This window comes from Drosophila subpulchrella, chromosome 2R (genome assembly GCF_014743375.2).
Source record: "Drosophila subpulchrella strain 33 F10 #4 breed RU33 chromosome 2R, RU_Dsub_v1.1 Primary Assembly, whole genome shotgun sequence".
In the NCBI taxonomy this organism is placed as follows: Eukaryota; Metazoa; Arthropoda; class Insecta; order Diptera; family Drosophilidae; genus Drosophila; species Drosophila subpulchrella.
In genome coordinates, this window is record NC_050611.1 from 3,578,345 (window position 1) to 3,604,954 (window position 26,610).

Consider the following 26,610-nt stretch of genomic DNA (forward strand, 5'->3'; position numbering starts at 1 on the left):
TTCTTAACTATCGCATTCTTACTTGAGTTCTTCTCTCCTTTCTGGCTCCGTTCTGTAGCTTCGTTCGCTCCTTAGGTATTTCGTTCGTTCCTGAAATGCTCTTCCTTCTTCGCTTTTTACCTTAGAATGAAGATGATAATCCTGAAGAGGAAGGCTCTTCTTTTCCTATCTATTTCCCACCAAACAGATTTAAGGGTAACTTTGTTTAACGTTCCCTAAAATATTCAAATTTTAGAAAGTCTTATTAAATAAATTTGAACCCATTTAAGTAAAACATCAGAAACTTTTTAAGACAATATTTCAAGCTAAGCTCAATCGGTTTTGAGTTATATCAGCTAATTTGTCATTTATTGATGTAGTTTTTTGTCTTGAAAGCACTTTCAAGTGTTTGAATATTTTAAAGAAAGCTATTAGGAATTTCCGCAACATAATGTTTCGAACTCACCTGCCAAAGCTATACAAATTGCTTATTTCTTATAACACAAAAAAAATCCTGAGGACTTGATTTTTGATTTAAGGATCCCTCTTTTCCGGGAGGAAGTGCCTCTATATTCTCGTGAGCGGCTTCCCCATAACGTAATCTTAATGGTAACCCCTTCATGCCTCTTCGTACCGCTATCTTCGTGGCGAATTCTAGTTTCTTAATGTGGCGCAGCAAATGTGCCGCGTTGAGCATAAAAATCAACAGGGGCAACAACGAGACGCACTCTAAAAAGCCTCCCACAGAATGGACTCTCTCTCTCTTTCTCTCTCTGTATCCCTCTCTCTCAGAGATTTCTCCAAAAGGGGCTTTTCTCGCTCTGGAGAATTGAGTGAAAATCAAGATCGCTTCTCTTGAGAGTAATTTTACATGAGCATCTACATGGACATGTCAAAACACAAGCACGTGTATTTTAATTGAAAGTTGATCGATTCAGTTGGATAGCTTTGATAATTTCAGCTACAATCTGTTTTTCTGTTGAAATGACCCATTTAAGTGGTCCATAGCAAATTCTTTATGCAATAATACACCCGTTCTAGATTTCAGTTCGCAAAATGTATCGAAGCTACTACCTCTTTGGGGCCCTGGCTCTTTTTGGCTGGATTTCACTCGCCGACGGGGAACCGAAAAAGGTTGCAAAATATTTCCCTTTTGATATATTTGTACTTTTATTAACTGTTGATCCTCCCTCAGCTTGTAGTATTTAACAGCATAGAATGTACATTAAGGAACAACGTGTTTTCAAAAATCGAATGCAAACTTTATTCACGAACGGCAATAAACGTTTTTGTGACCATTGGTGACCAAAAGGCAGCCGACAAATTGCTGGGAGTTTGCGATGTGAAACTTATGAACTAAGGTCAGAATAAGACCGCACGTATTAAGAATCTCAGACTGGATTTTTGTCAATTGAAAAAACATACCGAAACACGATCCTTGCTGGGAGCATACTACCAAGCGATGCGGAGGGCAGTGGTCAATTTTCCCGACAAGTGTCCTTTCCAAAAAGTAAGTGTTACTTCATTTTCAAATTTATATTTTCTCATTAATTTTACTTTTTTCCAGAACACCACATATTTTGTAAATCGTTTTAATTTCAACGGCCAAGAAATACCGCAATATCTACCTGAGGCTAATTACACTTTTAATGGAAAGTTTTATGCAAACAATAAGCTAGGACTTGAGGTCAAACTCACAGGGGGCTATTATGAAGTACGCAATATATCAGTCTATACAAATCCGTTACTGTAAATACTAACTATATTATCCACCAGCAGAATGAAAATAAAGCCTTTTGAAAGTTAAGAATGCAACATAAATAAACTCAAAATAAAGCAAAATCTCATTTAAATAATTTGTTAAAAAAAACACTTAACAATCAAACAAATCTTAAGAGATGGTTGTCCCTAAAGAAATTGAATTTAAAAATGTGGCGTTATTGTTTTTTGAAAACATTTTTTCTTCACTTAATTAGTGTTACGATGGAATAATGTTTCCAGATTGCCACCAATTAACATTAATAAGGTCTTGGCACTTTTCCTAGACACACCCAAAGGCGGGCTCAACAATTAAAAGTCTTATTAAAAATAATTTGTCTTGTTTTGGGACTATTTCTATTTTATTTTTTATGCTGGTGAGAGAAAATGTAGATTTCAGTGGATAGAGAGCAGCTTGTCTCGGGAGAGCGCAGTGGTTTCACTCGACTCAAAACCGGCAAGAAGCCAAGGATCCGGGCCAAAACCCAGAGAGAGAGAGCGGATTGAGAGGGCCAAATCGACTCAGCCGCGTGTCTTTAACTAAGCCCGGCGAGAGCCGCTCCACCGCCAGTCTGTCAGCGAATCTCGAAGCGAGCGGTACGCAGGCGCGCAGTCGCACATCCGTCAGATACTCAGCCACCAAGTGGAAGATACAACACCTTCAGTTCCGATTCAGATACAGTGCGACAATCTAAACACGCGTTCGAACACCAGAAAACGAATCGGGCGACAAGGAGTGAAAAGCCATAGACAGCGAAATACATAAAGCGGAGGCATAAAAATTCCTCACATCGTTCGGTGCGCAGCGACGACGATCGAATGCGGACAAAAAGCCTAAAATAAAATAAAGTAAAGTAAAATAAAATAAAGCGAGGCGAAATAAAAGCAAGTCGAAGGTGCCCGAGTGTCGGAGAGTTGGAGTGGCCGAGGTGCGAGACAAGAAATTAAATTGATAAAGCCTAAAAAGCGGAGCCTAGGACTTTGTCTTCTCCCTGGGCCCAAACACACAGACTTGTCGCGTTCTTTGCCCCCTTCGCGGGCAATTATCGGGGCGAATCGGGAGGCTGGAAGGCTGAAAGGCTGAAAGGCTGGGAATCTGGGAATTCGAGTGCGAACCCCCCGCCAGAGTGCCAAAGTGTGTGTGTCCCTGTGTATATAGCATACAAAGTGTATATAGCCGGTGTGGCAAATAGCTCAGAGCCACGAAATTGCTTTTATCGGCGCACCGGAATCGCCAACTGCACAAATCCAGAAATTAAAAACAAAAAGAGAAACTGTTCAGCTGAAGGGCAAGCCGGCCAGCCCAGCCAGCCCGCAAAATATTAACCCGCCGGGCTTACAACGCCAGCAAACAAACAAACAAACGGCCAGCAAAAATGTATAATAAAAAATTACAGCAAGTGATCGTGCAGAAAATAGATCGATAAACCCAAACCCAAACCCCAAACCCCAAACCGAACTCAAACCCGAAAAAAGCGAAAAAAAAACTTAAAAAAAAGCGACGCGGTCCAGCGGAGAGTATAAAAATAAATAAACGAGCGACGATCAGCGAGCGATCAAGGAGCCAAAGCAGGAGGAGCACGTTTCTGGGTTTTTGTTTCAATTTCAATTGTGGAAATCGTAGAGGAAAAATTCGAACCGGTCCCCAACGAGGAGCGGAGGACGAAAAGCCAGCCAGTCAGCGAGCAACCGAGAACCACCGATATTTATTAAACAAAGACAGAAATTAATTTCACGATTTTGTAAAGGCCCCCTGAAATCCCCCCCTTTCGGATATCGCCCGCCCCCCATGAGCGGCTTGAACTTTGAGCCTGAGGTCTGGGCTGCAACAGGGAACTAGGGATCGGGATCTTCGGCTCGCCGGCAAAATGTACGACATCAAGCGCCTGGAAGCGGGACAACAGAAACTACAGCAAGCACAGCAAATAGTGGGCCTTGACCTGAGCGGCCGTCCACAGCAGCCACAACTCACCTGCAGCGTGATCGCAGCGCCCGAGAACCGGGCTAATCCCAATTCCAGTACCAATTCCACTGCCAATTCCAGTCCCAATCCCAGCGAGGCCACCCACATGACTTTGCTGACGCTGCGCCGGCGCCGTTCGCTGCAGCGACGCGCCTGCCTCCTGAGCATCCTGGCCGCCTTCGTCTTCGGCATGGCACTGGGCGTGGTCGTGCCCATGTTCGGCCTGCCCCGCCACCTGGACTCCCACTCCGACGCCGACTCCCCGCCAGATCTGCCACGGGAGCTGGAGATGATCGCCGTGGAGCCACTGAGCAGCTACCGCGTGGAGTTCATCAAGGAGGCGGACGCCGAGCTGAGTGCCGAGCAGGTGTTCCGCAACGCCTTCCATCTGGAGCAGGACAAGGATGCCCCGGACTCGATGGTGGTGAAGAAGCTGGACACCGACGACGGTAGCATCAAGGAGTTCCATGTCCAGCGCACGGCCAGCGGAAGGTACCGCAAGGGTCCGGAGAGGAGGCTGTCCAAGAAGGTGACGGAGCGATTGGTTCCGACACTGGAGACAGTGACCGCGTCTTCAAGTCCCGCCAGCCAGCACCAGGCGGGCCTCATCGAGGACGACGTCTTCTGGGGACCCACTGTGGAGCGGGCTCTGCCCAAGGGATTCGCCTCGCAGGACCAGCTCTCCTGGGAGCGCTTCGTGGGCGAGCAGGGACGAGTGGTGCGCCTGGAGCAGGGATGCGGCCGGATGCAGAACCGCCTGGTGGTCTTTGCGGACGGAACCAGGGCCTGTGCCCGCTACCGCCAGAACACGGACCAGATCCAGGGCGAGATCTTCAGCTACTACCTGGGGCAGCTGCTGAACATAAGCAACCTGGCCCCCAGTGCCGCCACCGTGGTGGACACCAGCACACCCAGTTGGGCCGCCGCCCTGGGCGACATCACGCAGGCCCAGTGGAAGGAGCGCCGACCGGTGGTGCTGACCCGCTGGCTGGCCGACCTGGAGCCGGCCGGGATTCCGCAGCCCTTCCAGCCCCTGGAGCGGCACCTCAACAAGCACGACGTCTGGAACCTGACGCGGCACATGCAACCCGAAGGGCAGCCACAGACGCAGACGCAGGGATTACTCAAGCGGTTGGGGGCTGCCAGTTCGCCCGGCTCCGCTCATCAATCAAACGCGATTGAGGAGGCAGGAACAGGAACAGGAACGGCAACGGCAACGGCGATGGGCAACGGAGCGCTGGTGCAGCGACTAATTGAATTGGCACAATGGTCCGATTTAATCGTCTTCGATTACCTGATCGCGAACCTCGATCGCGTGGTTAATAACCTGTACAACTTCCAATGGAACGCCGACATCATGGCCGCGCCGGCGCACAACCTGGCCCGCCAGTCCGCCTCGCAGCTGCTCGTCTTCCTGGACAACGAGAGCGGCCTGCTCCACGGCTACCGGCTGCTGAAGAAGTACGAGGCGTACCACAGCCTCCTGCTGGACAACCTGTGCGTCTTCCGGCGGCCCACGATCGAGGCACTGCGTCGCCTGCGGGCGGCGGGAGCGGGACGGCGGCTGCGCGACCTCTTCGAGCGGACGACGAGCGCCGGCGTGCGGGACGTCCTGCCCTCGCTGCCGGACAAGTCGGTGAAGATCCTGGTGGAGCGCATTGACCGGGTGCTGGGTCAGGTGCAGAAGTGCCAGGGAAGCTAATGAATCTAGCTAACCAGCCCCTCCCAACTCGACTGATAAGCTGTACATACCGGAGCAGCAGTGGGTGCATCTTCATCTGGATCGGGATAGCAGTAGTCAAGGGGTCAGTGGCTTAGGGCAGACCTATATCAAGGGGAGGGGGGTCTTAGAAAAATGTTATCTTACAATCTCTGTAACCCACTAAATTAGAGTCTTTGAAAACGTATTCTTAAGGAGCCGTCTGCCCGCGCCACTGGCCCAAAGGAGATCCGAGTATTAAAGGGTGATCCACCAAAATACCTAACTTGTAAATGCCAGACTCTATCCACGAGTATTAAGCTTACCTATCCGTAAATGTATCTGTATAAACTAAGCCTAGCTAGCGTTAACAATGTGTGTGATATTTGTCTAAGGAACCAGCCTAAGTAGATTTCATTTTACCTTTACAACCAATAAACCACAAATATATACCGAACAAAATCCGCCAGTCGAATGTCACTTTGAAATATGGAAAAGCATCCAACAGATGCAGATGCAGATGCAGATACACGAGTATCTGGCCATCTGAGCACGCCTGCGCCTGTGAGAACTTACATAGTCATGACAATAAATTGTCATTGATCTTTTTTTGCAGGTGAGATGGAGACGGAGATGGAACTTGCCACATAATGCAGGCTCCACTTCCAGATACACACACTCACACTCGCACAGAGCCAACAAATGGAGTCGGGGTCTGAATCTTGTGCTGCTTTTCATAATATCTTCATAAGCATTTGAGAGCTGCCTCTCTCGCAGGTTCTCTTGGCTCCACCGATCTCCAGATTCTCGAGTGCAGAAAGATGAAGCCCCGCCAGAGCCAGTTCCAGATACTTTCCACACACACACACACACACACACACTGGCATTCGGGCCCTGGGATGCACGCTCTTGTGGATACAACGTCTCCATCGAAGAACCCCCTCCTTTCTCCCCACCGCCGCCCCTGTCCGACTTTAAGATTTAAGATCGCTGCTCATTAAGTGCGTCCGCGTGTCTCAGCGACAAGATGCTGAGAATCTCTTGCCTCCCTGTCGCACGTTTTGCATCTGATTTCGCTGCGTATATTTTATTGGACACCAGAGTAGTTCACGTAAATAAAAACGAAATGAACCAAGTGGAGCTTCGCCAAGGAGCCGGAGATAGTCATGGTCATGGCTATGACTATGGCCACTCGGTGGATAGTTATCCCCGTGTGCTAACTACCAAAAAATGTGGCTCAACCGAGAGTTAATCAACTCACGCTTCAGCTGAGCACAGATATTTTGATAACCCGTTTCGGACGCGGCAGATAAAGTATCTCCAGCAGAGTGAAAGAGCGCAGCGTTCGGCTAGTTTAATAAATATATCAAATAACCTAAAGACGTGTTAGGGAACTTGTGACTTTAACACGTTCTCCACTTCAGGCCCGGCCACAAAACTCATTTTCGAATATCGTCTTACCTTTTCGGTTCCAACAGCTCCGGGCCGTACAATGTAGCTTGCAGTGACTGGGGGCCCGGCAACTCTTGGCTGGAGAGATCTCCAGAATGAAACCATAATAAAACAATATAATTGAGATGGTCGGAGGAACGTAGGAGCCGAGATAGAGCAACCTGAGACTACAACGCACCGTCTCGCAGATCTGGGCGCCCACCAACCGAGTCTTTGTTTACATTTTACAGTTTACACGGTTTATGGCCCAAAAACTGCAAACACCAAACAAATGTGCCAACATCCACGGGCCGGCTTTATGAACTTATTAATACTGGCGACTGAAACCAAAACGCTTTACGATCGGATCGTAAAGCGCCCGAGGGTGCCGTAAAACGTAATGCCACTAATGCTAATCCCCTACTTCTAATTGTTTCTCGTGACGGAGTGACAGAAAGGTTGGGATTCTTTCAAAGCCCATCCATATGATGGATATATAACTTATATGAGCACTAAAAAGGGCTTTACGGAGGTTGTATATTGAAAAGAATCAACTTCATTGATCTAGATCACGGGCTAACAGATCCTAAAAGTTAATTGAATTCATAACTAGCTTGGAAAAAGGTAGGATATATCTGCAATCTCAAAATGTCAAGTTAAAATCGATGTATAATCAATGAAACAAGGCAGTACAAATTATTTTAACTGCTCATAATAATAATGTTATCTTAGATGATGAGTTATAAAAATATTTTAAGCTGTAACGTACTTGTTGGACTATTTCAATTGGGAACTAGCTTTTATAAGCTATTATTATTAGGCAATAAAAAATGGCTCAGACGGGCACTTATGATCCTATTTCTTCACCTATTGCATCATGTATTGGTTTGCAAGTATGCATTAAAATATTTATTTATTTTCGTAATTTAGAAGTTATTTTTCTATGTCTGCGAAATAAATTGAATACTATCTAAAACACATAATGTGACTGAAGTACAAGAAGAAACCGCTAAACCGAGAAAATGTTTGGCTTTTCCCGACCAAATCACAGAATGTTTGTAGGGCATAAAAATGATTAGCATATTAGATACTCCCAAACTACTTGTACGCTCACTCCTTCGAACTAATTTCCGACTATAAAAATTTCAAGTTCAGGCCCATATATTTCAGCCGTATGTTGACTCGGCCAATACATCCTGGCTAGTTGCTCGGCGATCAAGTCGTTGGCTCAGTTTTTCTTGACTGCCTGGCAGGGCAAACAAATCTGCCAGTTCCTCCTTGTTGTTGTCGTTGTCCGCCGGTTGTTGGTTGTTGGTTGTTGGCTGTTGGCTGTTGGCGTGGTCGCTGTGTGCACAATAATTTGCATATTTGTATGCTCACAAGCACTGGCGGCCGGACTCCATACTATATGGTTTAGTATGGTACAGTGTGGTATATGAGGACGGAGCTCCGCGTTGTTGCATGCAATATTTTCTCGTGTTGTGTGTTTACTCTTTTCGCTTTTATTTAATGTCCGCAGTGCCTCTCAGCAACTTGTAGCAGTTGCTGGTGCGTTTACAGCGAATATTCTAAACAAATTGCTTCCGCACCTGCAGCTACGTAAGAAGCATATATATAAGAAATCAATGCAGCAGCGAGCTGGAATCATATGGAGCCACTCCGGTATCCGAACAGTCAACTCCTTTGTGGCGAGTATAATGAGAGACATTGTGCCGATGAGCTGCAATACAAAATAAAACATTTCCCACTCGTGGAAAGAAAGCCCTGAGCCGGCAAATCGAATCGAACTGAATCATATCATGCCATAATCCTGACAATGCCAGTCCAGCGAAGAAAGGGAGAGTTCTGAGTCGAATCGCTTTTCTTCTCGGTTAAGTGCAACCCCCGGGGGCATGGGGAAAATTATATGGAAAAAGGTTGCCAGCCGAAAATTTATGGTCGGCACTTTTGGGATCTGATGAAAAACCTTCTTTCATTTTACACCTGAAAAACACCGAGGGCTGGGGATGCGCGGAGCGATGCTTAACAGCCTTTTCTTGGGAGTCTCCTCTTGTTAACATTGGCTCGGGAAGAAGAAAGAGATGAAAGGTCGATAGTCTGATATTCTGATATTCTGATAGGCAAACGAGAGGGTCGGCGGGATGTACGATAAGCCCCGAGTGAACATTTCCAGCTAAAACATAACTTTTGATTTTAGTCACTCGCTTCAAGCGCTGCGACTTTGAGACCATTAAACGATTTCGCTGATTAATTTAACAAAACTGGTCAATGATTCTGTCGTTTTGACATTGACGAAGTGCCGAAATTTGTCTGGGTTTGTTCTGATCTATCTGACATGGCATTGGCCCCTCTCGATGGCCGGGCCATATCTATCTGCATCTCCGGTAACCTGTTTTCGTCTGTCTGAGATCTGAAAACCGAAAACCAAAATCTAAAGACTGGAATCTTTTTGTTGTGCTGCTCTCTCGCTTCTTCAGCCGAATCAGGTGAAGTGAGTTGATTGATTGCGCTAATTTATAACGACAATGGGTCAGATCGCACATGGGACCTTTGAGCTTCATCCCAGCAGAGGTGTATACACCGAAAAACCAACCCGAACCCAAGCCCAAGACGGACGGGCTGTTGGAATCCATTAAACATAGCCTGGGCCCAGCTTCTGCCTGCCTGCCTACCTTGATGATGATGATGCGAGCTGCCCGCTGATGAATGAATCTTTTCAATTTGGAAATTTTCAAACAAATTTGTCAAAAACGCACAAGAAAGAGAGGCAGAGGGAGGCGAAGTGAGGGGGACGGTTATGCAAAGTAATGAAATTTCAAGTTTGTTGCCTAAGTCTTTTGTTCTTCGGCTGACTGTGCGTGCATGTTCCCTGCATTTTCCTAGTTAATTGCTCGTGATTGAATTATAAATGCATGCAGCCTGGCCAGCTACCCTCCTCCGAGCTAATTCCACTGCCCATCTAACCGAATCCGACATGCCTGGCCCCGAATCTAAGGCAATCTCGGGGCTCCATTCAGCATTTCATAGAAACCATTCGAATATCATAAATTATAAGGCCTACGAGCTGAACTAGTCCAAGAAGGAAAGCGGTTCTCAAAACTGAAAAAAAAAAATTGGACAAAAAATGGAAACTCAAAACGCGCTGAGGCCCGGAGAGCGGAGACAAGCTTTAACACCTTGGCCCAAGTCAAGCATTTATTGTTAAACAAAGACGAAGAGGGTCAACTACGGACGCAGACGAGTTTAAGGCAGTCCCAACGGGCGGTGGAGGGATTGGGATTTGGAACCGGGGATTGGGGATTGGGAATCGGCGATTCGGGGGAGGGGAGAAACAAATTAACAGACACCTGAAAATGGGCTCGAGACACCATCACAACACAACGGAACGTTTAAGATATGCGGGCTCTCATCTCATCTGCGGCCTGGTCTGTTTCGGAAAACCATTTCTCGAATAATTAAAACCCGAAGCCATCAAATGAAGACAAAGAGTCGATTAGTAATCTGTGCAAATGCATATGACGGAGCAGAGGCGTGGCCAGGTCCATAAAACCGACCCAGGAATAGATGCAACCCATGCTTAGTAATGGGGGAAATTCCCGTTCCCCCGGGCTACGAACTTCGAGCTATGCCCGAACTAAAACCCAATCGCAGAAGTGGGCTCTGCGGACCCCCCGCCACTTTGGACCGATTGTTGCTCTTTCAATTACAATCGGCGATCATGGATCTGTTTAATTAGTTGTTTGGGTCGCACCCCAATCCATGTAATTGACTGCCGACCGGCTGACCTTCAGAAATACAAGCAATTGCCATCGCCCGATCTGCATAATGAAAATTTATAGATTGTTTATGATAGATTTTCAGCCATAGATAGATACGTTCTGCTGTAATTACTCCCCCTCTTGCACATTTTCGAGACTTTGCGACCGGTGGCGGCGACAAAAGCTCCGTAATTGCATTGGCCAATGGACGATGTTAGCTTTAATGTTCACTTAAACGTCTTTTATTGCATGTTGCTGGGTCTCTAAAATAATTCACACAGCGGGTACAGTGAGGGCTGGCCATTGGACGACAACGATTATGTAAATGCACTTAAAGACAGACTAAATGGGGAATGTAATCTTTCTTAGCTCCTTTTTTAATAATAATTGCTTAATAATTTTTATGAACTTAACCAATTAATATAATTCGTTAAATAACCCATATAATTTTATAATTGCTTAACTTGAATATCAAGATTGAAGACCAAGTGAATAGCTAGTTTTATAGACACATTTAAGATAATGGTTTTAAATGTATCTATTCTTGATCATATAAGGATTAGCTATTAAAAGTAAAAGTATTTGAAAGTTTTATAAAACTATGAAAATGTATTTGTTGTTTGTTTTTTTTGCCACTTGAATACTGTTTTCTATCATTTTTTCATAACTGGCCTAAGACAACTCATATTTCTCTGAAGGGCTGACCACTGTAAAGTGAAATATATCAGAACGATTCCGTTTTTAGCTCGGATTTTCTCACACAGACACATCTGAGCTGCTGGCGCCGTTTGGCCGACGATTCTGAGTTGCAGTTGCAGTCGCAGTTCCAGTTTCGCATGGCTGCAAGATTCGCGTGGGCGAACGCTGTGTGCAGTCAGTGCCCCCGACCCACTGCCCCTGCCCCTGCCCCCCTCCCAGCACCCCTGGCCATGCCATATATTCTAATTGAGTCGCACAACAAATGCAAATGCAAATATCGCATGCAAAGTGGCTGAGAGTAACCTTCAAACAGTGCCCCAATCGATTTATCACATCGCCCAGATCCCGAATCTAATAATAACAAACCATTCGGAGATACTCCCCTACAAACTCACCATCGGTATCTGTGGATCTCACTATATAAATACTTCTTTGTGTGGATATTTCTTTGTTATTTTGTATCTGCGGTTAACTTTCATTAGCTTTCTAATGTTTGTCACTGGAAGGCCCCAGCCTTCCATACCCCTCCTTTTGTCATTTCATTTTACTGTCACTCAAATCTTTATAAGATTTTCCTCTTTCTTCGAGTTCTCCTTAGCGGTTCTTTGGGCTCTGCCTATTGTAAATATATTTTTCCATTATTTTCCATTAGTTTTCACTCGTTTGTTGCATTCCCTAGCCACATATCTTTTTCTCTGTTTGTGCCTGAGCCTGTTTGTCTTGGATTTGGTTGTGCACTGGGAAAAAAGATTTAGATATTAACAGGTTAAGTGGATGGCATTGGTAAAGCAGTAGGTGTACTCTAAAATTGCTGGATTGAAAACATAGAGGCATGTAAAATAAAAGCTGTACTGAAGGGTAGCTAAAATATATAAATGGCACATAAGACTCAGGGTTCAAGCCCAACCGTTTCAAACAAATTTTTTACGGCATAGTTTTTATGCACTCGGGCATTTGTCAGTATTTATTTTTCGATGGATTATTTAACAAATCAAATTAGAAAAGTTTAACAAATTCTAATATAGTAGGGATTTTTTTTCAAATTCTATAATTAATTTTTTTTTATTTTAGAAAATTTTTCTAATTTAAAATAATAATGGACTTTCATTTACAGAATTCAGAACGAATATTCTTTAGAGTCTTTGAACATCAGAGGTATTGCAGTATTCAAGAACGAAATTTAAATAAATATCATTTGACCATTAGGAACTTTTTCTCCCGGTGTATTTTCTCAGTGTTTGGTGTTGGCGTGGTCGTTACACAGGTTGTTGGTGTTGCCGCCGCGTGGTTGTTGCTGTTGCATATTGGTTATTATCTTCGAAGCGCATCGCTGCGGTGCGTTTACCGCCGATGTCGAAGCCGGAGTCGATGCCGTCTGCCAGGCAGCCGCTTGTGCGTATTTGGCCCAGAGTGGACCAAAACGCGGCTTGAGTGACGGAATGATGTTAACACAAAACCAGTTTCATTGACAATACATGGATGAGGCGGCCGATGCCGATGCCGATGATGATGCTGCAGCCCCTCTTGTTCAGCTCCCCGCCTGTTTTTCGGTGTTCGGTGTTTTTCGCTGCCTTTTTTGATGGATGGTTGACAAAAGGCAGAGCGCAGATCGACGGTTTATTTGTCTTGTTTGATTCGAGCACACAGACACACAGCACACATCATTGTCGCTGTCAAATCGCGTTAATATCACTGAGCTGTCAAATTACCGGGACCGCCGGGTCCAAATGTTTGACCAGCTTGGTAACTCAATTAAAGCGTTATTCATGAGCCGAAGGGAGGGCGCCACTCGATCGCCGAATCGCCCCCTGATTGGTCTATTTCGCCAGAAAAAAACGTCCGGTTGTGCTAATGACCCGAGCCGATCTTTTGGCCATCTTGGCCAGCTGCCTGTCAAATCCGATTGGCGGAGAGTGGAACTGTTCTAGACTTAATTACTTCATTACGACCGAAGGGCTGTGGCAAATGCATTTGGGCCGCCTCGAAAGCCGTTAATATCGGTAACCCTACACTTGGCTCGAAAGTTCAGCAGGTTCGTGGCTGGCAATTAAAATCGAGGGGAAATAAATAAAGGCAAAACCAATTCAGAACACACACAAAGCACAAAGCTCACATTTCTTCACAGCCGCGAAAAGGTGTCGAAAGTTCAAGCTGTTTTTGTTGCCGGTTTTTATAGGCCAGGCCTGAAAAGCCTGAAAGTCAGGCCGCAAGAGGAACACATCGCAGGAATGCCAAAGTGCAATAAATCTTTTAACGACAGTTGATCATCTCCTTTCTAGCACTTGACTTTGGCTCTTTCACTGGGTTCATTGGATTTCGGAGGAGTTTTTGTGGGTCGGGGAACGGCTAATCTTGGCCAGTGGTACGTATCTCTTCGAAATACCCGAACATGTTGCCCCAATTCCCTCACTGCGACCCTCATTTGTTTGTTTGTTCATAAAATTATGTAAATCAGCCCGGGATCATTTGGTTTGCTGTGATTAATTGCAGGTCTCCCGGTCCCCATCTGCTCTCAGCCCGGCTAAGGCGTCTGTCCCCGACGAGATAACGATTCGTTTTATTTACGATATTTATTTATTTATTTTCCCTCTGCCTTGTTAGCATTTTGTTTCGAGGGGGGGCCCCAGAGCATTAGCGCAAGGTGTGAGCGGAGGGCGATAGCTAATTCTAATTCTAATTCCTTGCCGGGCCTAATGCGTTTATAATTAACGCACAGCCCCCTTGGCCCCTCTTGGCCCACCCACTTGACCAACTGGCAACTGTGGGGCGTGCCAAGGCATCAAGCACACACGCCTGGCAACTTGCAACTGCAAAACGGCAACATGCAGCAGCCACAGCAGCAACATGCAGCAATCGCCTAGGCGAAAACAGTAGCGCTCTGTACTCGCTGCTCGGTGTTTGATTACAGAGAGTTTGCGAAAATCCTACAAGTGTAGGAGGATCACTGCGAGCTCGAAGATACCCTCTACTTTATATCTCCCCCTTTTTTGGTATACCGGAAAGATGTTTAAAAACCCATCTATCAACCCTTTCGTTAACCTTAAGAAGTACAGAGGAGCTGACAGCTAGAACTATAAGTTCCTATGTTAATCAAAGCTTTTAAACAATTATAGCATGCTAAAAATAAATGATAAATTGAACTTAAGCTATTTTCCTCTTTTCCCAGAGCAATTATTATATCAAAAATCAAAAGAATGTACTTCATAAATGAAAAATTTGAATATATTAAAATATTTTCTAAAAAATAGTATAATCAAGATTAAATTCCTAGAATCAATGCCTAAGCTAGTTTATCATACCCTCACTTTTAAAAGCATTAAACATAATTTTGCGTTGATCAGAACATAAAACCATTCCAATTTGGAGTATCTATGCAAAAATAAATGCTTAATCAAGAACTAAGCGGGATTTTTAAATATTTTCTTAACGTTATGATGCTGAAACGGTCTCTCATATAATAAGCAAACCTGAACCCAAAGCAACTGTATCCTAAGCGAGAGTATTCCAAATTGGCCAACTATTTAGCTTGGCCAGCTCTCAGCCAAACTTTGAGCTTGAGATTGGGCTGAGTTCGGGCTCGAGCTTGAGTTTGAGAGATATGCTGTGCTGGTGTTCGTGGTTCTTATGGTCACGTCGTCTTGTCTTACTTGCGTGAACATGCCCCCGACACCGACACCAACCCCCGCCCCTGCCTTTTTGCCCCCAAATGGAGCGCGTGTAAACGCAGTAGCCGATCGGCTTGTTGGGTGTTCGATTAACAATATTTGCGACGTGCACAGGTCGGTGGAATATTTCCCAGATACGCGCGCGTATCTCTGCATCTCTGTGATTAACCGAAAGCAGAAATATTTCGGTGATGATACCGCATTTAGAAAGAAGTCATTCGGGGCCAGATCTTATCGTGGGATGGGTCATTTGCATATTTGGCGATGAAATTAATTACAATTTAGCAAGGAGACCACGGCGAACTCTGGCCTTAAGCTTAATGATCAATTAAATTAAATATAAATATAATTTTGTGTGTCTCTTTCTCTGCCCGAAAGCACAACAAAAACTTGTTGCTGTCCCCATAAATATGAAAAGTCACGAGTTGCCAGTCGAAGGAAAACAAAAGTAAAAAAAGGAAAGATACAATATATATAAAAATTTGACCCGTCGACCAAACCAGTTGCCACCGCTTATGCCCACGAGGGGGCAGGGGGGGATTACCGAGATTGCCGGGCTTATTAAGCAATGAAATATAATGCATGGCACACAGATTTATCATACACATCCAACTGATCCCAGCTGCTGCAAAATGCAACTGCGACTGCCTTTTGTTTCTGCACGGCCCACGCAGTCGGAGATTGCAAATATTCGATTTGGCGCGCCGAAATGGTAATGGGGAAACCGCCGATCGATGGAGTTGTAAGCCTCTCCAGTCTTTTATTTAGTTTTACTTTTTTCAGGCTTTCCGACTTTTCAGCCTTTCCAGGACGGTGGCAGCCAAAGAAAGCTTCCCCGCAGCGGTTGACATTTGTGGCAGCAGTCAGCCGGTCGCCGTAATTGAGCGAAGGTGAAACTGCGAATGCGAATGGGATCCCGACGCCGGTCCCCCAAGGCCCCAATCACAGATTTCCCTCCATTAACACCCAATCGGGTCTCCGTGGCGTAACTTATTTGACTGAGTCGCGCCGGGGTCTAAGGTTTTGCAGGGCAGCTATGCAAACACATCGTGGGGAACAAAGTATTTTAAAATGGGCTTTGGCTCAATATGAAAATTATATAATGTCGACTGACAGATATAGCCTTTACGAGAAAATCAAAATATAAATAATGCCATTAACTTTAATAAGCTTTAGTTTTGGTCTTGGTTGTAAAAACTCCTATAAAATTTAATGACTTGGAAAGTTGAAGCAAAAGCCCCATATTTTGGATATTAGATAAATGATTGTGGTTTAACGCCTTAAATGATGAATTAAACAGGTATCTTACTGCCGCAGACGATATTAAAAAAATGAATTATTATAAACTTATTTAAGTTTAGTACAGATACGAACAAGAATAAATCTTTTCAGGTTTTTTTTCAGTTTTATAAATGGGCTGCTCGCACCGCCCATTTAAATTATTTTGATAAAAAAAGATTGAAACTTAAATATTAAGTAGACAATAAAGAAACATTAGTATGACAGTATACATTTTTTCTGAGTGCCTACTTTTCTTTTCTCTGCACCGCAGACCTAAGATCTAAGCTGAAATTATGAGCTTCGCCTAGACACAGACGGCAATTGCTGCTGCGATTGTTAGCAAATGCGTAATGCATGTCCTCAGCAGCATGATTTGCATATGCAAAAAGGAGCCCGAGCCCCTCGAGCCCCAAGCCGCCCAAGTGACTCACTGCGGTCTTTTGTTCGGGCCTGTCTGTGTGTCACTGTGACAGATCTCCGGGACTTCCCCTGTTCCCTTGCCGCCCGCGAGCGGGCTTACGCACTTCATAATTCAATCAAGCTCAAATGTTTCGCAATCCCACACAGAAGGAATTTATTGTACAACTCACAATTTTTCAATTGCATTTCGGGAGACAAGCGGAGAACCAGGCCCAATGGAACACTGAGAGAATGTATAGGAACTTTTAAAAAAGTAAACCGTTTAAGATGTATTAGGTAACAAAGTAGATTGGCCGTAAAAGAATCGATTTTAAAAGGCCAAGAATCCGCGTTTCACAACTACGGACATTGAGCTTATAGTAAAATGGCAATGTACCATACTCAAATCATCTAATAAATTTGTATTATTACGACGTTATACATTAAATAAATACTTATAGTATTATGAACGTATTTCTTTCGAATACTCCCCTGAGATGGCATAGATCTTTTGAAAACATAGGTAAGCTAGGAAAGATTAAAAAAATGCAGCTTAAGATGCTTATATATTTTAAAACCATTAAGATATGTTTACAAAGCTGTTGGTAGCTGTAGCCCAAACTACCTACTACCCCTTATTATATGAACTAATCATTTTTCCCCTGTGCAGTTTCAGGCCCAGTTCGAAACGATCCGGACTGACTGTCAGTGTGTCTGGGCCAGCTTGTCTGTCTCGGCCTTTTGTGCATTTCCTCACTGACGCAGCTGCATTGGATTGTGGATATGGATGTGGATGGGGCTGTGGATTTGGACTGTGCCAGGGCTCGCAGCTTGCCAATGTTTCTATTTCATGCACATTGACAGTTGTTCGAGTTGTTGTTGCTGCTGTCGTTGTCGTTGTAGTTGTCGTTGCTGTTGCCAGCATGAAATTGTTAACAACATTTGTTAGCTGCCCCGACCACACTGCGTGCAGTCGTCGAGTTTGTGTTTGAGTTTGAGTCTTAAGTTGGAGCCTGAGCCCGAGCCCGAGCCCGAGCCCGAAGCCCCTAGTTTTGGGTCCAAGTCGCCTGCTGCCTGACTTCACTTCATATTGACAATGAAAGCCTCGGCTACCTCAAATGCCGCATTTTGCGGCACTGCTCTGGTTGATAGTTGATAGTTGACCACACTGACAGGTTAGCAACAAAACGCTCGTACTCGAGATTTCGATTTGAAAATTCCAGCGCCAAGGCAATAAATATTTTTCGCTCGCTTTTCCTCTGTTCGCCATTTGCGACATTTTCTGTAATTGATTTTTGCCTCAAAAATTTTGTTCGATTCGATTTGGCCCGTGTGTTGGTTTTCGAGCTCTTTTATGACTTTTTATGGTTTCGGTTATGGCATTGATTTATTTATGTGCATTTTATAGAGCTCTCTCAGTTCCGCAAACTGGAGCAAAGTCAAAAAATTCATTTCATTTCGTCGCTCGCTTGATTACTGTTTGACATTCCTTGAGCAAAGCTCTCGACCACTTGTCCGCCGTTTGACTTGTCATCGCGGTACCTGCTTCTGTGGGAATCGCTCGGCGCCGAGGACAACAGCTCCATCCACATCCACATCCACCTTCCATGTACACATCCATATCCATCCATCCCGGCCTTTCAATTGCCTCGAAAATGCCTCGACTAGGCAAACATTTACCAAGCAATTTGTTACTCCGAATTGAGACTGCGTAGCGGTGGCCAAAACCAATTGCACTGCCACCAAAACCAAAACCGAAGTGCCTATTCAAAAGGCTGTTAAGCGCCGGCAACAAGATACGTAACAGTCGACGGATTTGCATTCGGATTTTGTTTTGGCCTTTTTGGGGGGTTTGTTTTCGCGGCAATCAATCAACACTGAAGCGGGAAAGTGGCTGCCGCAATCCGCAACCTGTTCGTGGCCCAGGCCAACATCATATATCAATGGGTAATTTAAGAAAAATATCTTAAGTTTCTAGTTTAATCTTGATGGTTATGTTTTCGCACATAAGTAAGCCGAAGTGTTATTAATAAAAAATAGCTGTGAAGGTGTCTCCCTAAACATCTACACTTGTGCGTTTCAAAAAGGGACATCATTTGCTTTCTATAATTGTTCAAGAAATTCCTATATTAATAGGAAGTTTTAAAATGTCTTTCTTGAAGTAATAAAGCTAAGTAAGACAACGATATGTTAGTAAAAGTTGTCTCAACAATTTTATTGGAAACCAAGAGGTAATTTAAAACAGTTTTAAAGTTGATTTACTGACTGCCCACCTTTAAGAAATGCTCTCAAAATTAAATGAAATGTGTAGACCATTTAAAAGGAATAGCTTAACCATTTATAGTTGTGTAGTTAACTCCTTCCAGTCTCGTATTTATTTCAACTCGCAAAGTTTTGTTAATGCATACCGTTATTTGACACTCACCAGAGGGAGTAGAGCAGAAATTCGAAAGGTAGTTTGTGCGATCTTTAATAGTTTTCTACTTTCATTTGCCTTGGCAGTTTTCGGCCTCGAAATGGTGACTTTGAAAGCCCGAATTGTCTCTGCATCTCCCCCAGATCCTTTTATCGATTCTTTGGCCAGAGATCTGACCAGCTCTCCTTGCAGGCAGATGGAAATCCCGTTTATTGATGGCTCCCAGTGCAGTCGGTGCCTTCATTTGGGCTGCCATTGCTCATCGAGCCTCTGTCCCCGGGCGCTGACAATTTCCCTGGCCAAGTGGGTCGCCGACCATGTGAGTATTCATTACCATGGAAATTACGGAAAATGAAGAGGGAAAATCGCTGACTAGACAGACGCGGGCAAAGTGAAATATTTTGGCATGCTCTTTGGTTTTGGTTTGCGGACTGCGGATTGTGCCAGTGCTTTGGTCATGCGCATGCGTGCGCTGGCGGCTTGGGAAAGTGGGTTAACCTGCCATTCGGTTGACGGCCAGCCCCCCATTCCCCCCCAAACTATTCGCTGACTACGCATGAAAATTTGGCCAAAAGGCCTTGACTTAGTTGCAATTCCAAAACGCCTTGGGGTGGCGGCTGGCCAAATTAAACCGAAAATGTCAGGAGATTAGATAAGCCAAACGCTGGGGGCTGTGGAGCTGTTGGTCTGTGGAGAAAGGGGGGCCTGGGAAATGGAAAATGCAGAATGCAAAATGGTCGAGGGGAGCGGGGAGGCGCTACCACTGCTCCTCTGCCGGAAAGATATCGCCGACAGCTGCCTGACAGGGCCGGTTCTGTCTCGGTGCGATTTTATTGCACTTTCCAGCTAACTCACCCATTCACTCAGCAGCCCCCCTTGCTGCACTCCCATGGCCGTAACTTTGGGCACCTGGTGATTAGTGGCCAACACAAAAACGTCAATGCCGCGCCACACAAATTAGGTTAAGCCAATATTTTGCCAGACACATAAGTGGCCGCTGCCCGCTGCCCTCTGCCCCCAACACGCCCCGCCCCCTTCCAGCGCCCTTCCATGGACACGCCCACGCAAACGCCTGGGAACGGGAGTTCGACTTTCCAGCGACCGCCGACGAGTTCCAGTCCATCACGGCGAGAATCACGTGTAAGGCTCAGCCCGTTCTTCATGCTTAAAAAAGAAATAGCCGCAGTCGGCTGAGGATATGCAAATTTTTGAAAAGGTTAACTGGACACCCCTTAGTTAGACTATTACAATAGAAATATTTATATCTTAGGAAACCATACCCCTTAGTTAGACTGTTATAATAGAAATATTTATATCTTAGGAAACCATACAAAATTAGTAAGTAGATAAATAGAAAATCGAAATATATCCATTCATTATTGCTTGCACTTGCAGTTAAAGAATAAAATTTTAGCTCAACGATATGCCTTTACAAACTTTTAGTACCATACCATCCATTTTGAAGCTATTTAGAAAGGATCATATCATAAAATTTTTCTAAATATTCAGATTACAAAATGAAACTACCGACTTTTAAAGGGACTTCCGCTAGTACTAAATACATTAAATTTTGTAAGAAATCTTTTTAATTTGAAATGAATCTTGACCTTTTTATAAGTTAAAACATATCAAATTTGTCTAAGTCTTATTTATTTTACAAATGTTTGTACTTGTAACTGTATGTCCCCTTATACCTTTGTTTTCCGAGGCATAGAACGAGGTAGCGTTCGACTGGCAGAGAGTTCAAAATCATAAATTTCGAACGATATTAGGCCGCAGCCGCAGTGGCGCGTTGATGATGCAGCACCACTCCGCTCAGCTCCATTCCACTCGGTGGTGGTGCACCAAAGTGCAGAGTGGTGCAGTTGGTGTGGATTTTGGACATGCTGGTGCGTAGACTCCATACCCCTCTTCCCACTCTGTAGCCGCTCGGCTAGACCGGACTGCACATTTTCCTTTGTTGTGCGAGTGCCGAGTGGATTTATTGATTTTGGTCAAAAGCCATGCTTAAGCGTAAATTATGTGCTGGCTTAAACGCTGCGCTCGGACTTTTCGACTCTCCCAGTGCGGCAAGTGCGATGAAAGCCACTGATTTGTGTGCCAGTCCGGGGTACGGCCATAAATCCGTTCAATTTCATAACCAAACAGCAATTTATCAGCCGCACCCCCCACCGCCCACTTGCCATCGGGCTAATTAAACGCAGCGACAAATTTGCGCCGCAAAGTGCGAAAATCCCAATGAAATCGAAAATGAAAACGACGCCGAAAAACTTTGGGCCTGAAAAGGCTGGGAAACTGTGTCAGAAAGCCGGCCGAGCGACAAGTAGCTGATATCGCATAAAGCAACGATTTAATTAGGCGCTGATAATTATTGTACAACTAGTTCTGGCCAGGTCCACGCCGCAGTCGCTCCGAGTTCGAGATCGAGTTCGGGTTTTCTGGCCGGCCGCTGAGGTTGAGGTAGGCGCAACCGACGATAGTCGCGGCCGGCTATCGCACATGTTAGATTTGGCTAATTTACGAAATTGGTAGTGCCCGATATCGCCGCGGCCAGCTAATTCAATCATTCGCTGCCGGCGTCTGGCATTAGCGGATGATTTATGGTAACATTTCGGAGGCAGGGGCTCTATTCTGAATAGCGTGCCTAGGTTCTGATGTAGTCGTAGAATCACTACTCATAAATAATATCAACCTTATGCTTGAAGCTAGCACTGAATCTTTAAAACATTTAAGGAAACTGTAATGGTACATTTTTTTAATAAAATAAAGCTTACTTAACTTGAAACTTTAGTGAGTAACTTTGATTCTAAAACAAGGGGACAAAGCTTTTTCCTTATAGCGCTATTTAAATAATAGCATTAGCAAACGAATTTTTGTAACATTTAGAAAGCTGGAGCTCGATTCTGAATAGCATGCCCAGAATATGAGCCTTGGTACGAAATGCAAATTATAAATAATATCAACCTTTTGCTAAAACTTAGCACTGCTTATTAAAAAGGTTTAAGATTGAAGATTATTTCATTTCATTACTAAGCATAGCGAAAAGTAAATGGAAATTAAAGCTTACTTAATTTGAAACTTAAGTGAGTAACATTGTTTCTATAATAAAGGGATAAAGCTTCTTTCTTATAAATGAACTCATCCTAATGTACCATTTAAATAATATGAATTTCTAAAGTGCTCCACTTATGCCAACATTTTAAAAATACTGTGCAGACATACGGCCATAAATTCGGTTGAATAAATAAGTATTAAAGTAGTAACAAGGATGTTTAGTACCGAACCTATAACTTAAACATTATTTATGTTATCCAAGAAACATCGCCTGTCTCTACGATTTTATTAGTGCTCCCAGCGAACTTCGTTGAAAAAACTTGGAACAAATTTGAATTGCTACCGACAATCCATCGATTCTCGATCAAAGCTTAACCCAATTGATCTTACAACGCGAATGGCATGTTAAACACCCTACACTCTTGTAATTTGTGTCCGAAATGAAATAAATTTATGAACATCGATTGCACAGTACATTAGACGAAAGTCGCCGCCAACTCGGACATGGACCGGGATTTGGATATGGGTATGGTATGGAGTGGCATGGCGTGGTATTGTATGGGCTGGGGCCCCCGAAAAACCAGTTTCCCCTGCTTAGCGGGCACTTGTAATATTTCTGTTGAACTTCTCTTAATTGCAATTTGATGTTTCAGTTTTCGCTCTTTTTGGGAAATGAAGTTGTATATGGATTTTCTTTTTTTGGGGTGGGGTTTTAGCGGCAGCGTGTGAAAAGATGAGACCACATCTCCGGGATTTTCTCCGGTCAGCGCCAAACAAATGTTTCCAAGTCGAGGTGCAAAGTGCTCGCAGAGGGGGTAGTCCACTCAAAAGATGCCGTCCATGTGCGTGTTCGTTAGAGGCGGCGTTTCCCGAACCCCAAACCCCAAACCCCAAACCCCCAGCACTCCAACCTCCTCCCCAGCTGCCCCAGTGCTAATTGATTGGTGTTAAGGTTGTACAAAAATTGGAACAGGCTCGACCTCAGCTCCGGCATCGCCTTGATTGCGATCGAGAATCGTTTAAATTAGTTTGTTGTATTTGCGCATTCATTAGCATGCGGAACCGCTTTGTTGTTTGATCTCCATCCCAGCCCGATCCCATCCCATCCCATCCGATCCGATCCAAGCCGCCCCCTCACCCCGAGTGGTCAACCGCATACCACAAAAAAAGAGAATGAATCCCTGTATCGCAGCAAAGTGAAAATATTCAAGTTGGCAATCTTGCAGGCAGCAATCCATCCCCGTCCATCGGGATGCTTTTCTTTCGTGCCCCCAAAGTCACGATATCCCGGCGAGCGCAAAAAGAGCCCACAAAATAAAAGCAGCCAAAAAAAGTGATTGATGGAAATTGCTCAAACTGTCATGTTTATGAACGTCCGCAGGATATGAACAGTGCCGGTACGGCGGACCAAGATCGCAGCCGAGCAGAACGCTGTGGGTAGAATGCCAGGCACGCAATGCGACAGGCCATCTTGGCCAGAAGGAAGATCGCGTCGTGGAAGGGGCAGAGAAAGTATCTGCGCCATGCAAATGAAATACGGAAACACCCTAACAGGTGGAAGATTAGCCCGCTTCGAAAGCTTAAAACCAGGCGAAAAAGGGAAAATTTACCAGTAAACCAAAAGTCAGAGTATTATATGCAGATCTCTAGCTTGTCGACGTGTGTGTACCGACCGCTATTGTGTACTGTTCGTGTGGCGGCAGAGAACGGGCAGAGATATTTGCTATGCCCAAAGCATAGAAAGCTGCAGATCTTCTGCTGTTCAGTTTGTTTGCTTGTTTGCTTCCTTTAACTTACTAAACTATTTATCAAGATGTATAAGATATAAGTAGCTTGACCAATAATCCTTTCTTGATATGTTTTCTTTAAGTGGTTGCAGCTTATTTTACTTTTCAATAGGATTTAATACATTTAACAGAACTAGAAATTATAAAGTTTTACTTAGAATTCTGATTTCATTTATACTTAAAGACAATTCCTTTAAAAAATTAAGCTTAATGAAGTTCCCCGTTTACAAAATGCTTAATACTTAAAAGGATTAAATATTTCAAAGCAGAGGGGCTAAGTAAACATCATCTTAAAAAAAATCCATTTCTTCTTCTCTCTTAAGTCAGGAATCCTTCTTTTTAAGGCAATGTCTTTCTTTTTAACTACTATATATTTCAGTTTTATAAATCTGTCTCTGTTGTTACCACAAAAATGTCAATATGCCCTGAAAAGCAGAGTATTTCTCCGAAGAGAATGTTGAAAAATCGCATTCACCGCTTTATAAGGCTGGCAGCTTTTAGAGGTTTTCACTAATTTTCACTCACTTTGCTTACAAGTTGTCAAGCGGAGTTGCTGTTGTTGTTATTGCTGCTCCTGTCGGTTGATTTTGGCCAATTGATGGTACGGTGGTTGTTGCTCTGAGCCACACACATCGATTTTGGAGAGGAAAAAGTGAGGTGGGAAAGAGATGGACTGTGGGCGACAGGGATCAGGAGTTTGCAGCTTGGAGTTCGGAGATTGCGTGTCCATGTCAAGGTGTTGCAACAGTTATCGAAATTGGCAACTGTGATATGCTGCTGGCGGCCTTTCTGCCTTTTCTTTTATTTCGGCTAATTCCCGAAAAGTCATTGAACAATGCAGATGCCGACACATGCCAATAGAAGGAGAATATCGGAGCGAGAGGCAGTCAGGCCGCTCTGGATTGGGGAAAACGCTGGAATGCCGCCGAGCAAGTGCAATGATCTATGAGCTTGACCGCCACCGCCAGTGGCAACTTGGCTACTTGGATACCTGGCCACTACCAGCTTTGGCCAATCACGGCAGCCAATCGCCGCTCGAGTGTGCAAAATCGCGGCCATGCAAAACACGCTGGCGGAAGGCTTAATTATGCACTTGCAACTGGCAACTGGCAACTTGCAACTTGCAGCGCGCAACCTGCAACCTGCTTCCCCCCTGAGAACTTTTTCTTCAGCCAACCAACCGTCTTTAATCCATCGCGCGGCCATTTTTTCCACTTTTTCCCAAGTTTCCATGTTGCCTCCCATAATTTTATGCTTCATCAATGACAGTGCGGCAAAAACATTGCAGACATCTGCCAGCTAGACACAGCAGCAACATGCAGCAGCGGCACTGCAGCAACGCCTCTGCAAGTGCAACTGCAACCGCAGAGGCAGCAGCCAACAGAAGCTGTCCCCCTCTCTTTCTGGCCAGCTATGGCCGTCTCTGTCGCCTCATGATCGCCCGTTTCAATCCTTTCTGACGCATGCTTTCAACAGACATACTTTATCCTGGCAATCTGCCGCCGATGCCGATGCCAATGCCAATGCCGCCAATGTTGCAGCAGCAACAGAAATTGTTTTCGTGGTAATTTGCACCCGGGGCCCTGAAAATTCCCAGCCGAACGTCTCTAGTCGATCATTGGGCCCCCCATTTCAGGCAGCCCTTTCCCATACGCCCGGTGCATCGTTGTTCATCATCATTATCGTCGTCGTCGTCATTGTGATCGTCAGCCATCGAGCTCATCTTTGGGCCTTTGACAGCTGTTGTTATGGCCGTCATCCGGATGTGAGGATCGGTCCCCTCAAATCGCTGCCCCAAAAGCGGCAGCTTCAGCAGCGACATGTACTTGGCTTGTACTCGCCATGCCTGATTATTGTTATTAACCAGTATGGATACTATGGATACTCCAGATACTGCAGATACTCCAGATCACCAGAACACGGCCACTAAGCCCCGGATGGCCGGCTTGTTTCGCTCGCAGCGCTTTGCTAATCTCCCATCAGAATCGGCAGTTCCCTTCGCCCGGGAAGGTGGGTCCTCCGGAGCACCTCTGCACTTTGCCTGCCCATCGATCTTCACTTCAGATGGCTTCAATAACTTTCGGCACCCCGAGAGCACAACGAAATTAAGGCAAATTGGTCCATCCACTATGCAAATGGTAATGCCCCAGTGAAAATCTATAAGGCGAGGGCAATAATATGATAATTTGTATATTACTCTGAGAGCTACTTTTACTGGGAGCATTGGACTTTTAGAAGAAATCTGTAAACCAAATGACCATATGATATTTGTTTAAGTTTGGACTAGCTCTCAGGAAAAATTTTTAAAAAGTGGTAACATTCTAAAGAAGGAAAAATCCACTGCTCAACTATATTTTATAAATTTTATGCAGTGCTATAGATTGACATGACTCTTATAAATTAATTCAGGATGGTGGTGGATGGCCATAATCGAAGTACGGCCAATTTTTAATTTGTTTTTACATATAGGCATAACAAATCAAATATTAATCGTATGCTCCTTTTAATTTCAAATTAATCATTATAAATCATTAAGCAAATATAATTGTTTAAAGACTTTAAGCAAGCATTTTTAAGTGACAACCTTAGTTCATTTAAATTAAATAAATCTTAAAGCGTAAACCATAAACCACAGTAAGAAATCCAAAAATAAGACTTCATTACTGGCTGTAAATATTTTAGGCCCTCAATTGGGCAGGAAGCGAAAAAGCCCAAGATAAG

The 26,610-nt window shown here is 44.5% G+C and overlaps 2 protein-coding genes across 2 annotated transcripts; both read left to right on the forward strand.

Moving 5' to 3' along the window:
• Positions 1–1,035: 1,035 nt before the first annotated feature.
• Positions 1,036–1,732, forward strand: LOC119552095. Its single transcript, XM_037861877.1, is given in 3 exon segments — positions 1,036–1,113; positions 1,175–1,489; positions 1,547–1,732. Coding segments are annotated over 3 exon segments (579 nt in total).
• Positions 1,733–2,321: 589 nt separating this feature from the next.
• Positions 2,322–5,851, forward strand: LOC119551491 (extracellular serine/threonine protein kinase four-jointed). Its single transcript, XM_037860857.1, has one exon. It carries the CDS (start codon positions 3,606–3,608, stop codon positions 5,400–5,402), a length of 1,797 nt encoding a protein of 598 aa, XP_037716785.1. The 5' UTR covers positions 2,322–3,605; the 3' UTR covers positions 5,403–5,851.
• Positions 5,852–26,610: the final 20,759 nt, after the last annotated feature.